Here is a 17245-nt window from a genome sequence, read left to right on the forward strand (position 1 = left end):
GCTGTATCCCTCCATCCCAACATTCCAATCATGTGTATTATCCCAAGTTACTGTGATGCCAACAATGTCATAATTGTACTTATTTATTAGCACTTCTAGTTCTTCCTGCTTATTACCCATACTTCTGGCATTTGTATATAGGCATCTAAGATACTGATTTGACCTTGCCTCCCAGTTTTGCCCTGACCCGTCTTTCTTTCTGCCATTATAGCCCACGCTCCCTCCCATTTCCAACACGTCTCCCAGGTCTCCATGTTCTCCACTTACCCGTGGGCTTTGCTCACCTGTCCCCATCGAACCTAGTTTAAAGCCCTCCTTTAGGGCTTTAAAGAGGATGAGGAAATTCAGTTGGATTTTCCATATATACAGCATTTTAGGGAGCCAGCAAGTAAAAAGGAGGACTGCCAAGTTTCCCTATTAACAGGAATGACAGAGTGTCTATTGCATGCACAGTGTCAAAGTGATGCACAAGGAAGTGGGCATAAAAACTAAGATGATTTTTAATCTTTATAAACTTAATCTTTTACATGTGATTTTTGTATTATTGAATTTTTGGGGTGGAGATAAAAGGATCCATTTTCAATGTGAACCCAGAGTCCAAGTTTTTTATCTGTCTACCCCTATTCTTTGGATATACTTTGTTTTCTCTGTTCCTTTCCCTGCTTTTCAGGATGTCATTTGAAGATTTCATGAGGTACTTCACCAAGCTTGAGATCTGTAACATCACACCTGATACTCTGGAGGCTGATAAGCTCCACACTTGGACTGTTTCAGTCAATGAAGGGCGTTGGGTGAGAGGCTGCTCTGGAGGAGGTTGTCGTAATTATCCAGGTAAATAAAATCTCGTCTAGTAGAATCAAACTCCCTTAGCCAGCAGACATGTCAGATTTCACAGGTTATGCTGAATCATGCAGCAGTTTAATCAGCACTTTGTCAACAACAAAAATCTAGATTCTGAAAAACATGGTAGTTGGCACTTTCCTGAGTCTGTACTGAGGTAACACCACAGTATGGTGTTAAGGAACACTTTGCTCCTGCAAGTACCATTTACCAAAAGAGGTGTAAACCCAAAAGGCCCTAACAACGTGTTGTTCAAATATTCCATGTTGTGAGAGAACAGATGTTAACTGCTGGGTGCTTGCCTAATTTTATTGTAGATATTTACAATCTCCCAACTTCAATTTCCACAGGTGATGCAGTGAGATGTAATATTCTTCTTGGCTTCTTGCCCTGAATTGTACACATTTGCAATGTTGCTGTAAAACAACTGTTGCATTTCACATGGGGTAGCTGCATTTCAGTGCTGGCTGAAGTGATCCCTGTGTTATAAAGATGTGGTAGTGTTTCTGAATTAGTGTTGGTTTCAGTTTTACAATGCATCATTTATAAATCAGTAGGGGACTAAAGATACAAAATTTTCTAATTACTATAAATGTAAGATACTCTGATTTGCCTTGCAGGTTGTTTGTTGGGAAGGGGCAGATGCTCTGGAATAGGGCAGTGCCAATCTTATCTTCATTAGAATGTGAAATGAGCCATGAAGTCAATTCTTTTCTGTGCCAGCAAAGGTTAACACCAGATTTGTCTTTGCATGGAAATGGAGAAAGAACAGCAAAAGTGCACCAGATTCTTCTTTTTTTAGTTCATCTTACTGCAAATCTAGGCTTTCAATCCACAAGTTAAACAAGACACATATTGGAGAGGTGGGAAATCTTGGCAATTAGACTTTGGCATTGTATTCCAAAAAAAAAAAAAAATCCTAATATAAAGCTATAATGTACTAAGATGAAAAAGACTTGATGACTGGGGTATCTGTAATAATTCCTACTGGAAAGAGGGGTCTTCTTTCAAACAGGTTGGGAAGCCCTGCTGTATGGAATACAGTAGAATGGCTACACAACGTAAACCAAACTCTGCAGCACAAAAATCAGTAACTATATAAAATAAGAATATAAGCCCATATAGGAGTCATATGGTGAGAGTCACTTTTATAGGCCAACATCCATTCTTGCTTTCAGAAATCAACATCTGCACAAGGAATGTGTTTAAATAAACAAAAAACTAAATTTTTTACCTGTCTGACAAGAACTGCAAAACAGGAGTGAAATAGATGATAAACAGAAGATAAAACAGGTTCTGCCTTACCCAGTAAATATCATCTTAAAGATTTGAAGTTATATATTGATTAGGGGTGGGGCCTGGGGTTTTGCAGATACATTTTGGACCAATCCTCAGTATCGCTTGAAGCTCCTGGAAGAGGATGACGATCCTGAAGATAATGAGGTTGTCTGCAGCTTCCTGGTTGCACTGATGCAGAAAAACAGGAGAAAAGAGCGCAAACTCGGAGCCAACCTCCTCACTATTGGCTTCGCCATTTATGAGGTACCATTATTACCAGGTTGCCATTCATTGCACCAGTGCCACACAGTTCAGCTGATCCCAAATTGCAGCCCAACAGCACATATCCTCCATGGACAGTAGCTAATTGTATAATGTCACCATAAATTGTAGATTTTGCTTTTAAACACAACACTTTCAAGAATTCCAGCAAGAAGTTTATTTCCACTACTTTAAAAAAATACTATCCCTGTGGTAAGCGGAGAAGCTGCAACAAAATAGAGATATAGAATTGTCTAATATTTACTGGTAGGTCTGTAGCAGGCCTTTCATGGCAAAGACTGGTTTAAACCAAACCAGAAATTGTATCAGTAATGCCTATCAGTAAATGAGGCTAAGCAGTCTGATAGCAATAGTGAAGAAATGAGTGGTAGCTTTTACTATTCAGTGGCTGGAGAGAGAATGTGGCACCTGAAAAAAAACTTTTCTAGGGTGGATGGAATGAAGGGAGTAGGGAAATTCAGGTCTCTCCATTCGTTTAAATACATATTAATTTACAGCTAAGGATTTGCCTTGTGTCACTTTATCTAGATCACCTTTTCCAATCCCCATTACTGACTTCCCCACCTTACTTTTTAGTAGCATCTGGAACTTCTCTTTGGTTAAGGGGTTTGTGCCCATCAAAAGCAAATGCTGCATCACCAGTGGTATTACCCTTTAATGGTGACGAGAATCACTGAAAGGACATGGTGAAATTAAAGTACATGGCCTAATTTTCAAAGGTATTGAGCAATTTCATTTCCTGTTGATGTCAACAGGAAATGGTGTTGCTCAGTACCTCCAAAAGCCAGGTTTTAGTGTAAAGCTTGATTTACTTTTTAGGGGACCCAAAAGAGTTTGAAAGGAAGTTCTTTCTAAGTAAAGGACTGAGATTGGTTAAAAATGTTTATGTGATTTGAAGAAGCGTAATTGATGGCAGCATACTTAGAAACTAGAACAAGAATTTTTTAATGTGTTCTTATAAATCTAGATAAAGCAAAGAAATCAACTTTCACTTCATCCCTAACAGTGTCTCTCCTATATTTCTCTCTAAGGTGCCAAAAGAGGTATGAGCTGAATGGAAGAAGAATTGAAACTTGGTGTAAAGTTCTCAGATAACATAAATGTTGTGCCTGTCTACATAAGCCAGTTGGGCTTGTTTTCAGTGTTTTAGCACAAGTGACAGTCTTACCCTTTCTACTTTGAGTATCAATTAGCTACATTGTGAGTTCACATTTTCTCTTTTTATTTCTTGTTTTATATTCATTTCTTTCCTTTCCCCTTTCCTCAATATTAATCTATTATGTGACATATACCTCCAAGTGCCAGCGGTGTCCCTCTACCATGTATATGACCAAACCGGACAATCTCTGTGCCAAAGGATAAATGGACACAAATCAAACATCAGGAATGGTAACACACTTAAACCTGTTGGGGAACATTTTAACCTGTCTGGACATTCAGTAATGGGTTTAAAGGTAGCCCTTATTCTACAAAATAATTTTGTCACCCAATTACAAAGGGACACAGCTGAAATGGAGTTCATTTACAAGTTCAACACTATCAAATTAGGCTTGAATAAACATCTTAACTGGCTAATGCACTACAAAAGCAATTTCCCTGACTTTGATATTTGCATTTCCACACCAAATGCTATGAATCAGATACATGTAGCCTGACTTAATTAGCTTCATTAACACTGGTCCTACAATTGACAGATAACTACTTGTGCTGTTATATATATCCCACACTGTGTAATTTCCACTCCAATACATCTGATGAAGTGGGTTTTACCCATAAAAGCTCATGACCTAATACATTTGTTAGTTTCTAAGGTGCCACAGGACTGCTCATTGTTTTTAAAGTTACAGACTAACACAGCTACTCCTATGTATGAATCCCACCCATGTCTTTTTCAGTCTGATTCCTATGTAATCTTCAGTATGGAGCTTGCTATAGAGTTCCAGAATTCACTCCTTGCTGCAGAATTATCTTCTGGAATCTAGGGATATGTCTACACTACAGACCTTACAGCAGCACTGCTACATGACTGCAGCTGCACCTCTGTAAGGTCTTCAGCATAGCTGCTTTATGTCGGCAGGAGAGAGCTCTCTCACCGGCATAATTAATCCACCCCACCAACATACAGCTGTTCACAGTGGTGCTTTTGTCAGTGAAAATTATGTCAATTGGGGGATGTAGTATTTTTACACTCCTGACTGACCAAAATTTTGCCGTCAAAAGTGCTAATATAGAAAAAGCCTATGCTTTCATTTTAAAAGCTTTATGTTCCCAGTCCTTCTAATTACAAAGGAAATTTGAGCCTAGAACAATTGCACCAAGGGAGGAATGAAATTTCAGGATCCCATTTTGAACCACTCCTGTAAAAAACACCCCCTAACCCTGTGTCTGAATTACTGACATCCTCAAATCATGGTTGTTAGATTTCAAGTTAGAGACACGGCCATTTACACTGTCTGTATTATTTTCATAGTTAATTACATTAAAAATTGAAGTTTTTATTTATCTGGTGCAGACTTTCCATTTTGCCCACCAGGATGTTACGGATGCTAGGTCGTTTTGCACCTTCCACCATGCCCAACACCAAGGGCAGTGTCTTAATTTTATATTATGTGTAACATAATCAGCCTTGTTTTTAACAAATCTCTCTCTCTCTCTACTTTTCTTGTTAATTGGGCTGTAAAACCTTGGCTCCTCCATTCTAAATCCTATCATGTTTTCATCTATTGACATCCTGGCACTTGCTGATGAGGGAAGAGTCATTCAGCAGTAGATTTTCCTGCTATTCAGCTCGAAGTACAGGCTATATTAGCCTGCAGCCTTGCAGGAATACTGGAAGTAACATTGTTTCAGTGTGTACAACCTTGGAGATAGACGTTTTGCTAGCAGCATTCACACAGAGAAACTGATATCTTACTTGGAGACTGAAAACACCAGGGGTACGTCTAAACTACATGCCTCTGTCAGCAGAGGCATGTAGATTTGTTTGTTCAGCAAAGGCAAATGAAGCCGCAATTTAAATGATCGCGGCTTCATTTACATTTACATGGCTGCCGCGCTGAGCCGACAAACAGCTGATCAGCTGTTTGTCGGCTCGCGCGCTAGTCTGGACGTTCCCCCTGTCGACATCAAAGCCCTTTGTCGGCAGCCCCGGTAAACCTCATTCCACGAGGAATAACGGGGCTGCCGACAAAGGGCTTTGATGTCGACAGGGGGAACGTCCAGACTAGCGCACGAGCCGACAAACAGCTGATCAGCTGTTTGTCGGCTCAGCGCGGCAGCCATGTAAATGTAAATGAAGCCGCGATCATTTAAATCGCGGCTTCATTTGCCTTTGCTGATCTGTCTAATCTACATGCCTCTGCCGACAGAGGCATGTAGTCTAGACACAGCCCTGGAGACAAAAACACTGATCCTGTAAAATAGCCAGACCCTTTTGGATCTGATCCCTGTATCAGCACAATAGCATTGCAAAAGAATTTAGCAAAAGTTATTGGAAATTCTCACAAATAATGTGAGAATTCTTTTAATTTAAATTAGATTTTATTATTATTAAATTGAATTTAGTGCTGGTAAAAGACCCCCAACTGACAGCTCTGGAAAATGAAATCTTCAATTTACCCAGAGAATATATGCAGCAGTGTCAGTGTGCCAAATACCCTTTCTGGTGGGACAATCTGTAGAGGTTAAAAGGGTAGTTTATTCTCCTGACTTATTCAATCCTAGCCTCTGTGCTGATAATTCCAAGAACGATAACAGTTAATGCCATTTGTTATGTGGATACCTTGTTATGTGGATACGTTCAAGATAACCCACTCATTTCAAGTTGTCCATCCAGCAGCCATCAAATGCTAACAGCTTCCAGTTAGTTGGTGACTTACAGTGAAAGGCTCTATACCTGATACCAGCACCCTGAGCCATCAAGTCTCCTGTCCCTTGTATTTCTCAGAGAAGTTTTAATTTCATAGGCATTTTCTGCCATGGTCACATGCTATCTATGCTCGTTCTACCTGGGAGCTATGTAAGATCTTGCTGAAGACAAGATGTTTGATTTTTTGTTTACAGATGCATGGTAACAAGCAGCATTTACAAAAGGATTTTTTCCTTTACAATGCCTCCAAAGCTAGAAGTAAGTCATATATAAACATACGAGAAGTCTCCGAACGCTTCCGGCTGCCTCCCAGTGAGTATGTCATCATCCCATCGACATATGAACCTCACCAGGAGGGGGAGTTCATCCTGAGAGTCTTCTCAGAAAAAAGAAACCTTTCAGAGTAAGTTTAAGGGCTATTTGACACAAAAGAAGATGATGATGACTCACATGCCCCTTCCACCACCACCCCTCACAAACACGCATATTCCATTATGTACGCGATTGCACCCTCTCTGTCTCTCTGTGTTCTTCTCTATTTGGGATATGGGCTTCTAGGTCTCTTATGGAAAAAGAAGCAGTTTTTTAAGCTTTGGGAGAAGGATAGCTTTTTCCTATCTGCATTTGAGAGCTGGATCTAACTTTGGCCATGAGAGAAACACTGTGGAATTAAGCAATTATTCTATCATCCATCTCACACTCTCCCAATAAGTTACCCTCCCTGGGTGATCCTATCTTCCTCCACAGATGAGTAAACTTGGTAGCTGGATTCCCTTTGCTCAGAGCTAATTAGCTTGTTTTGTTTTCCCCAGATGACAAAACTCACTTGGCACTGCCCACCTCTGAGCTAGCAGGATGTATGCCAAACAGTGGCACTCTCATAGGCGATATGTGGGTACACAGCTCAGTTTGTTAACAAAGGGCTGTGCCTGGGCTTTGTCACTGAAGAAGGAGAAGCCAGTTTGAACCCTAACTCATGTTCTCTTTTGAAAATTCAAATGGCTGTCTCTAAACCAACTATAGAAACAAACCGGGTAGGAGGATTGCCCTTTTCTTCTTTGCTTCAAACAATTTTTCCTCTTTCTAGGGAAGTTGAAAACAAGATAGAAGTAGAACGTCCTTCTGTAAGTATATTTTGCTTTCAGTTTTTTGCATGCACTGCTTTACTGTCTGATGTCATACAGTCACTACCCCTGGTTCCTGCTATGTGTGAAAGTAGGAAAGAGTTTCATGTCTAAGAAAATAAGAAACAAGAGGACAAGAGCAGGCACCTCTCGTGATCCCCTTAACATCATTCCCATTAACTCTCATTATTTAGCCCCACAGTCATCATGTGGAACTAATTGCCACAGGTTGTTGCAAAGCCTAAAAGTATAACTGAGTTTGAAAAAGAATTAAGTAAGTAAATGGAGAACAGATCCATCAATGGCTTTTTAGCCAAGATGCTCAGGGACACAACGTCATGCGTGGGCGCACCTAAACCTCTGACTGCTAGAAGATGGGACTGGATGAAAGGAGATGGATCAATCAATCATTGCTCTGTTTTTGTTAATTCCCTATGAAGCATCTGTCAGAGAAATAGGATATTGGGCTAGATGGACCATGGGTCTGATACAGTATGGCCGTTCTTATGTTTTATGTATGGTGCCCTTATGATACAGACTACATTATATGATTATGACTTCATGCCAGACCTGAAAGCTACTTTCAGCAATGGAAGATTAGTGTTTTAGGCACTAACCAGCCCTGAAAATTTCACCATTACATCTGCCCTCACCAACTTCATTTTGCAGTGTAACGGAACATACAGTAAAGTCCTTGCAGAAAACCTCTTATCTGTGAATTGAGTGTGCTAGTTTATTGTAGAAAGCCTAAATTGTGCTGTAGGGTATTTAATGTGAAAGAGATTTCTCATCTGTTAAAGTCAGAATGATGTTTCTTTGTGTCACCTTTTTAATAGGTGTGTGATGATAAGTACCAGTATTCTGCAAATGTATCCAAATGGTAGCAATGATTTTAATGAATATCAATTACATCCACGAACTAATAACTCTTTTATTTGGGCTATCTGCAATATATTCAGAAGGGGGCAGAAAGGGACTGAGAGAATAAAATGGAAGGAATGATGGGTACTCTGTCCAACTCGGAACATAATTTTATTGACCCTTGCCCACTGTCACCCTTTCATTTGCTGTAACATTAAACGAACTCTTTAAAGATTAAAATACACTTAACATCTTGATGTTGGTTTGCGGACATGGATGTATCAATCTCCAGTAACCTGCTTGCTGTAATAAGTGGAACATTCAGAGCTGAGGTGGAAGTTTCTCAATTCAGGCAGGGCAGCGCGGTGGATAAACCTACTGAACTGATCTGGTATAGCAATCCCAGCCTTCCTATATTTTACTCCACAGAGCTCTAATGTGAGTGATGGATGAATGTAGCTAAATGGACAGAATAAATGAGAGAGAGCAAGAATGACATTGCCTATCTAACTTTACAAAATTTGTATTAAATCTACAACTACATCTACCAATAACACTTTTTTTTTTGGTTCAGAAAAAGAAAAAAGACAAGGTGGGTCTCTGCTTCAATAGAGCTGAAAAATGTTGGGCTGAGTAGGGTAACAAGCATGCAGTTATTGTGAGGTAGTGTTGCTGTAATGAGTGCTCCTTTTAAATGCCTGATGGTATTACAGAGGCTTGGACTTTTTTCCAGTGTCAGAGTGAGTTATCTGCATGTGGGAGCTTTGCAGGATAGCGTACTCAGCTCACTCTCTGAAACCTTCCATCCCTTTAGGCCTGATCCTCTTGCTGATCATTGTTTTCAGTGTCAGCTGAAGGTATATGCAGCAGCACATGGAATGGAGTCTTGTTTCTGACCTGTTACTCCACCACTCCACAGACCCTCTCCTTCACTTCCAGCTCCAGGTCCTAAAACAACACATCCCTGTTCCAGACAAATGTCTTTCCACTGTCCAATGCTGCCACTCCTCCTGCCACAAATTCCTGCTCCCCAACCTCCCACCAACTAACCCAGCTGCAATCCCTTCTCCAGTAAACCACCATCCTGCCCATCCCTTATAACACACTTAGTAGCCTCCACCTTGAAATAAGGTAGTACTATGAGGATTGTGCCATTTTTCAGTTTGGGGGATGCAAACATAACCCACTTGAAACAAGTTATAAGGATTAATTCAGTAAACTACTGTTTGGACTGTTATTTCCAAATTACCATTTATGCTTGTAGTCAATAAAACATTCAGGGTCAGGTGAGCACATAACAATACATGGCATGTCTGGCAACAGTAGAGCAATCTTTTCTGTCTTTGAAAACATTAATGAAAAGAAAGCAGTTGTATTCTGTGCTTGAATGCCTCACAAATCAGTATTGGGAAAGAATCCTAAACATGCACTTTACACGTAAAAAAGTTACTCTACTAAAAACACAGCTCATTTTCTGCATGGCAGACAGTTATTGTGCGACAGGTAGCCTTCACTGCTATTGTGGTGTTAGCACCTTTCTGTGCGAGGGCTGTTACAGTACAATAAGAATCTGGATGGCATCCTTTTTACTCCTAAAACAAGGGAATGTTTATGTATAAATGGCTTTTCTGTACAAAAAATGCCTATTTTTTCACAAGGAGTATTAAGAGCATGAGTATCACTTTTTAGCATGATGAGATGGTAGCTTCAGAGCCACCTTTTGTGCACTCTTAGCAGTTACTACACTTGGTGCCTGGCCCCTTCTGAGGGAAGCTGTTGCTGCATGAGCATGGTCACAGAATGGATTTTCTCAAATACTTTGCCCACCTCTATTATGTAACTTCCACTCCTCTTTTCCTTTTTCCTTCTTCCTCCTCTCTCTAGCCAATCATCTTTGTTTCTGACAGAGCAAACAGCAATAAGGAGTTGAAAGTTGATGACATATCTGACAAGGAGAAGAAAAAAACGAGCAGAGATGAGAAAAAGAAAAGCAATGAGGTTTCTGTACTAGTTGGCATGAAGAAAATGGGGCTTGGTCTGGCTAGCATGGGAAAGTGGCTGGATGGGGGCAAGAAAACTGAGAATTATGAGATGAGAGAAGCTCTTTTAAAGCTGATACGATTTGATAAGATGTTAATTTTGTCTGATTTGGAAATTTCAGAGAGATGAGGTAATATCTTTTGTTGGACTTTCTGTTGTGAGAGAAAGTTGGTCCAATGAAAGATATAACCTCATCTATCTTGTCTCTCTGATAGCCTGGGACTGGCATGACTACAGCTACACTGCATTCGAACTCTCACTCAAGTAGATGTGGACATACTGTATTTGAGAGGGATGACATCATCCCTTCAATTATTATATGCCTATGTTGGAGATTAGCTTGATCATAAACATCTTTTGTGATGATTTAGACCAACGGTAGTCAACTACTTTTTGGCAAGATCCAAATTTCGTGGTCAAGATATAGTCAAGGTCCAGACTCTAAGTAAACATTTTTCATACTGAAATAATAATAACAAATAATAATAATAAATAAGTAAATACAAGAATTTAATACTCCTTTAGAAGTGTTTGGTGGTCTGGATTTGGCTTGCAGTCTGCCTATTTATTGCCCCGATCTAGACTTCAAATGGTAACATTTTTACTATTAGGAAAGTAATTCAATCAATTCCTGATCCATCACCCTATAACTGCACCTATTGTACAGGCCGTGTATAGAAAAACAACTCATGTAAATTTTAAGAGATTCTTGTTGATTACCAAGCCCTCTCTACATTACAATTTCTACTGTGATTGTATCAATATTGTATTTATAATACAGTAGTGCTCTAACTCCATTATATATTATACAGAAGGGATAAGATTGTGTTATAATCATGGTAGAGCCCTGTAAAGACCTGAATTTTCTCTAGTATGATTTATATGTAGTGTGTGCTAGCAGGGTCTGAACAGAATTGCCACTAGCAAGGTCTGAGTACCATTTACCTGCTTACTATGTTGCAGAATTATTTTCCTGAAAAGTATGCTACCCAAACTATTCTCTGGCATGGTTTTATAATCTTTTACAATCTTTTCCACAATGGTCACAAAAAGAGGCTAGAATGTTGCTAATAATAACCATATTTAAATAGTTATTGCGAGGAGAATTCCAGCCATAGGCTCTAGCTCCGACTGTGATGGTGGGAACTCAGTTACAATACAGTTTTCTTCTGATATATGAAGTTGCATTATAGAATTAAAAACACTGTTTTAAACTACAACTCCAAAACAGACTTTACAGGTTCCAATACAGTTCAGTAATATAATACAATGCAGTTTAGTTCTAGCTATCCCACAGGACCACACCATCTGATTGCAAAGTTGGGAGGGATTACCAATGTGCAGTCAGGTCATCCAAGGCTGTAGTTTTTCCAGAATGATTGGGTTCTAAATTGGGCTAATTCTAAGAATAAACTGAGGATAAATATTTATTAAAAAGTTCAAAGAAATTTCAAAATAAAATCTATATTTTCCCCTCTTTTTCCCTTTCCAGCTCTAATGTATTAGCGGCATCAATAGAAAATTCTGTCAACTGTTCTCCTTTGTAGTTTCATTACTTCCAACACAATAGGCTCCTCTGCGATTTACTTTCATAATTAGAAGAAAGTCTTGTTTGCATTCTCATAGGCCTTGTCAAACTAATAACCAGAAATCCAAGAAAGGTTGAAGCAAGAGAAGACTTGGGTTGTGCTTATAACTTTCCACTGGACAGATGAAGCATATGGGTTTTACGATAGGATTTTATGTACTGAAAAAGTGAATTTCACCAAGACTGTACTGGGGATAGATGGGAAAAGATTGAATAGAACCAGTTATACATATATTTCCTTTTCCTTTCTTGGACTGTTAGAGTGTGTCTACGCTGCACTCGTAGCTTGAAATAAGCTACGCAATTTCGTCTGAGTCAATTTTGAAATGGCTTGTTTCGAAATGTGGCGCTGTCCACATAGCACTTATTTCAAAATAAATCGCTACTCCAAAGCGCTTTTTCCAGAAATACTTAAAACGGAAAACTGTTCTGTTTTAAGCATTTCTGGAAAAGGGTGCCAGTGTAGACGTAGCCCTAGAGAATTACTCTAATTTCAGTCTCCATAAAGTGTTAGAAAAGCACATATGCATGGATGCTCAAGTACTGAACCAAAGTTAGGGTTTGTTCAAAGTCAGGATTTTGGTTTCTCTACATGGAAAAGGTGGCTGTTTTGCTGTGGGTTTGTCAGGGAATGCCTGTGGTTGACTAGTAGCCAACTGATATCTTTCTTTTGTTTTTAACACATGTAGAACAGGAAACTCTTGTTTTAATTTGCTATATAATTAGCATAACTCAAGAGCAGACAAAATTATATCTAAAATGTGGGCCTTCCTTTTTAAGGACATTTGAGTAATTTGCTCTTGGTAATGCTCAGACTTGTTTGTATGTGAAGAAAAAAAAAGGAGTTCTACCTCATGGGATATTCTGCCTTGTGGAAAAGGCTGCTGCAGGAGGAAATCTACAATCTATGCATTACATTGCTGTGAACCATCTTTGCAATTCCTCTAGCCAGTAGATAGGTAAAGGGGCATTTTCATTACCAGAACTTAACAGAGCAAATTGCATTCCACCCAAGAGAAGATCTCCTTCAACATGCACACTCCAAATCAGAGACCATTTGTGCCTGTTGATTGTAGAGAGGCAGCCAGCTTTAGCAGTTGTTACTGAGCGTGCTCAGTACAATCCATACAAAGATAGGGGTCAGGGATCTATGTTGCCTCTGCTCTACACACCTCCTTTATATGAGGCAAAATAAAATATTTGAAAGTAAACATAAAGGAGTGAGAGTAATTGCTTAAAGGGATAATCAAGAATAATGGGATGAAGTTAAGCTAGTAAACTTGCATGATGGTTATTAGGAGACATTTTTAAACATTTTGAAATGCACTAGTCATTAGAAAAAAATTGTAATAGCCCTCTTAAGCCATGGAATGGCCTCCTGAAGGGAAGGCCTGTCTCTTGCTATGCTTCAAACCAGACTGGGCAAAGCACTATAAAATACGCTGTAGAAAGAATCAACTTGGCCCAGGTGAATGGATTGAATGACTGGTAGATATTTATCTGTAATGTATATGGTACTAGCACACCTTTCTTTGGAAGACCTTATAGTCCAGTCAGCTCTGCAAAGGCTACCAGGGAAATGGAACAAGCACCACAGCAGTTCCTTGCTGTAGGGCATTCTGTTCTCCAGAGCAGTTCCTAAAGGAACGAAACTGAAACAGAAAAAGTTCTGTTCTGTTGGTGGAGGGAAAAGGGAGTTGAAATGTCATTCCAAATTCATTAAGAGTTTCCTCAAGTAAGTGCTCACTCCAGCCCCCAGATCCCCTTCTCTTTCTCAAGGGACCTCACGCCTGCCCTTCATCCTTTACATTTGTGTCTTTGCAGCCCACTCCAACAAAATCTGACAAGGACAGTGAAGAAGAGGAGCAGTTCAGGAATATATTCCAGCAGATTGCTGGAGATGTGAGTACACAAACAGTCCAAGTCTCTACCTCTCACAATAGACTAACCTCAACTGTGGAAACAACAGTCCTGCAGATTCGAAACACACTTGAAACTCCAGATCTCCAGCAAGGTTCAAGCCAATTCAAAGCAAATCACAGTATAGTAATGCACTGAAGCCCTGAGGCCTAAGTGTAACGTGGGAACCATATCTTGGCAGTGTTTAGGCTTTTTGCCAAGTAAGAAGGGGCTTTATTTAAAGATGGCTTTGTGCTTCATTGCTACTTCTTGGAGTTTCTTGATGCACTTCACTTAACACGTATAAGCAGGTAACAAATACAATATTTTCACTGGGTGCTTAATTGTGGAAATTAAAAATAGAAAATGGTCAAACAACTGCAGTGCTTGGCAGTCTATAATAGGATAGAAAACCTTTCATCTTTAACTGATTGGTTCAGATTTGACCCAAGTTGTTCTTGAGATGAACTTACAACTGTTTAACTCTAATGACTGTTCAATAGCCAGTATGAAATGAGATGGTGGGTTAAAGGTAGTTCCCAGAGGACAAGACCATTTAATTGGCTCTGTTTGGTTCTGAATCTCAGCAATGAGGTGACAGTTTGAATGAGCACAAAATAAACCACACCGTCTTTTACCCCTACAGATGGGTTGTCTAGAGCAGGGTTATAAAAAATAAGCCCTACTGCCACTTCTGATTCTGCATCTGTTCTGTAGCTAAGCAATCAGTCTCTGCAATTCACCAGAATGAAACTGACTTTAAACGTTCAGAAAAATGAAATGATATATTTCTACCTGAAAGAAAAATAACCCTAAAAAGGCAGAAGTTCTAGAACTTACAGGGGAAGAGGAGTAATTGTAAATGTTTTTTCACTAAATGTATCATTTTCATTCCTATAGTACTGTTTTTTTAAATAGAGTCAAATGATGACAAAACAGAAAATTAGGAGGGAAAAAACAGACTACATCTGTGTGCATGTACACACAGCCTATCCCAGCATTAAGGCATCTGCCCTATATTTTACGAGGTTTGAACTCACTATGACTCAAGGCTAGAGCAGTTTTAGACAACATGACCCCAGTCTAAACTAGCTGGCAAAGCATCTTTCCAGCAAATCACATTAAAACAGTTCTTGCTGGAAGGATGTCAGTTGTTTCTCTGGCCAGTTTACACAATGTTATTGGCCTTGATGTTTTTTTCGTACAGTGATTTACACCAGTGTAGTGCCACTGACTTCCATAAAGTTACTTTTTATTTTAGACTTGTAAAAGTAAAGTGACAATCAGGCCCAATGAATTGTTTTTCTCTTTGTTTCCCTGTTCATTAATAGCTCTGATGTAGGAGGATCCTTTAAGTTGTCCTTTAATCTTTTAATCTTCCAATGGCCAGCTACCCCAGCTTTATTATTATTAACATTTTACTAATAATGTGGCCAATAATCCAGACAAAGATTTGGGCTAGTATTTGTACTTTGGGTAAATCTACACTTCTTTCTCTGCTGCCAGGGTATTGCAGCATCTAAAATCACCAAGAAAGAAAAAAACTTAGAAACTTTAAAAAACCATGCCTGCAACCCTTTCTGCTCTGTACTGACTATTATAATTTGTGGCATTCTCTGCACCTTTCGATCCAGGACATGGAGATCAGTGCTGATGAACTCAGAAGTGTTCTGAATAATGTTCTGAAAAAACGTGAGTTTGAGATTTTTTCTACCTCAGTTTTTTAATATTTTTGAGCAAGGAGCTCTATACCCTGACATTGCCTGGAGTGTCATCTTCATACTGATTTCCCATTTTAATGTCAGTTAAGGGTTATGGCTTAAGAATTTCCTAGCATCATTGTAATAAAGTTTCCAGCTGGGCCTCCAGCAGACTGAACTTTCCATTTAGTCTAGAACTGAGTTCTCACAATGGTACTGTGTTACTTAGTTCACTCAAACCACTGTGTGGGGTCAGCTAGCCCAGCATTTCTCAAATGTGGCCACTAGGACTTTTCTTTCCTGGCCTGTGATGGGGAGGGGCAAAGCAGCAGCTCCCTTCCCTAGGCCTGCCAGCAGTGGCTGGGTCATACCCATCTCTGGAGACACAAAACCCGGAGGAGCAGACAATCAGTGAGTTCCCCACCTTCCCAGAGTCAGTAGGATCAGGCTTCAATCCGTCAGTGGTGGGTGGCGGGATTCAAGCTCTGTTCCCCAGCCATACAATGACAGGACCACCTCCTGCCCTCCCAAAGTGCTACTGCTTCCATATCTACCTACCCCTCCAGGGCTTAATTTGTCCCCAGGTTTGCCAGGGCTGAGTAAGCTTGCTGTGAAAAGTGATATTTCTATGTTACAATTATTGGGACATGTATAGGTAGCTAAAGTTATGTAAGTATTTAAGGAAAAATCTTCAGAGTGGCCACAAGCAAAAACTGGTGGCCACACTCTGCAGCCATTATAAAATTTGTTGTGAGGACCTCTGAAGCCTATATACAGTCAAGAAATTTCAGCTCTAATTTGGAACAGTAATAGCCCTGAGTACCTGTCAATTTCTCTCACGCATATTTCTTCAAGAGTGTGGGAGGTGGTTTATGCCTTGAATGAAGACACAGCAGATAGAAGGAGGTACGTGCTGACCTGTACAATTTTTTCATTTGGGATCATTCCTTTCAGACAAAGACCTGAAGACAGAAGGGTTTGCACTGGAGTCCTGCCGCAGCATGATTGCCTTAATGGATGTATCCTTCTCAAATCATAGATGATTATTTGATATGCTAGGTTTCTTGCACTACTTGCTGCAGAAGCACCTCCAATACAGCTTTGTTAATTATGGAAGCAGAATAATATTTATGGTCAGAATAATACTATTCTGTACATTCCTGCTCTCTGACAGTGGCCAGTACAACTTGCTTCAGTTAAAAGCAGAACAAACTCCAGAGTGGACAATTATGGAATAACTGCATCATTACGGGCATTTCTTCCGACTCTTCCTAGCATTTCAGTTAGTTAGCTTTTGTCCTGAAGCATATAGACATTTTCTTCAAAAATCATATCTAATGTAGCTATTGTTTACAGAGCAAAATTTCACTATTTCTCTGTTATTTTTAATTTGGAATAAATTAAGTACATTTTACTGTGTGCTTTTTATATAAAAGTTTTTTAAAGTCTCAGAGCATGCACTATAATATACAGTACCATAAGATGACACAATCATTTTAGGTAGAAAAATTGTATAATGTAATGAATCTGATATATAAGATGTGACCAAGTAATTGAAGAAGGTTGCAATGCACACACTTAAGAGAACAAAGTGAAATTTGCCAATGTAACCTGAGTGCATAGAGCAGGGGTTCTCAACCTTTTTCGGTCCCCGTACCTCCTTGGCTTTTAGTAAACCTTCCCGTACCCCCTATTCAATATGAAAGGAAATAAATTCTAGATTCTAGAATCCACAACTTTTTTCACTGACACTACTACTTGTGGA

The 17245-nt window shown here is 39.5% G+C and overlaps 1 protein-coding gene across 4 annotated transcripts in view; it reads left to right on the forward strand.

Annotated features, from left to right (window-relative positions):
• The window catches only part of CAPN3 (calpain 3), a 51646-nt gene that overhangs the window by 25928 nt on the left and 8473 nt on the right, over positions 1-17245 (forward strand). Inside the window, exons 10-19 of one of the 4 annotated variants that reach the window (XM_006130355.5) lie at positions 671-831; positions 2213-2382; positions 3432-3443; positions 6463-6671; positions 7356-7392; positions 8828-8845; positions 10138-10251; positions 13706-13783; positions 15415-15472; positions 16435-16499. In XM_006130355.5, coding sequence (XP_006130417.2) covers positions 671-831; positions 2213-2382; positions 3432-3443; positions 6463-6671; positions 7356-7392; positions 8828-8845; positions 10138-10251; positions 13706-13783; positions 15415-15472; positions 16435-16499 — 922 coding nt within the window. The other 3 variants (XM_006130358.5, XM_014577144.4, XM_075927233.2) reach the window with 3 other exon arrangements.

The sequence above is a fragment of the Pelodiscus sinensis genome, chromosome 5 (assembly GCF_052426305.1).
Source record: "Pelodiscus sinensis isolate ZL-2025 chromosome 5, ASM5242630v1, whole genome shotgun sequence".
Classification (NCBI taxonomy): Eukaryota; Metazoa; Chordata; order Testudines; family Trionychidae; genus Pelodiscus; species Pelodiscus sinensis.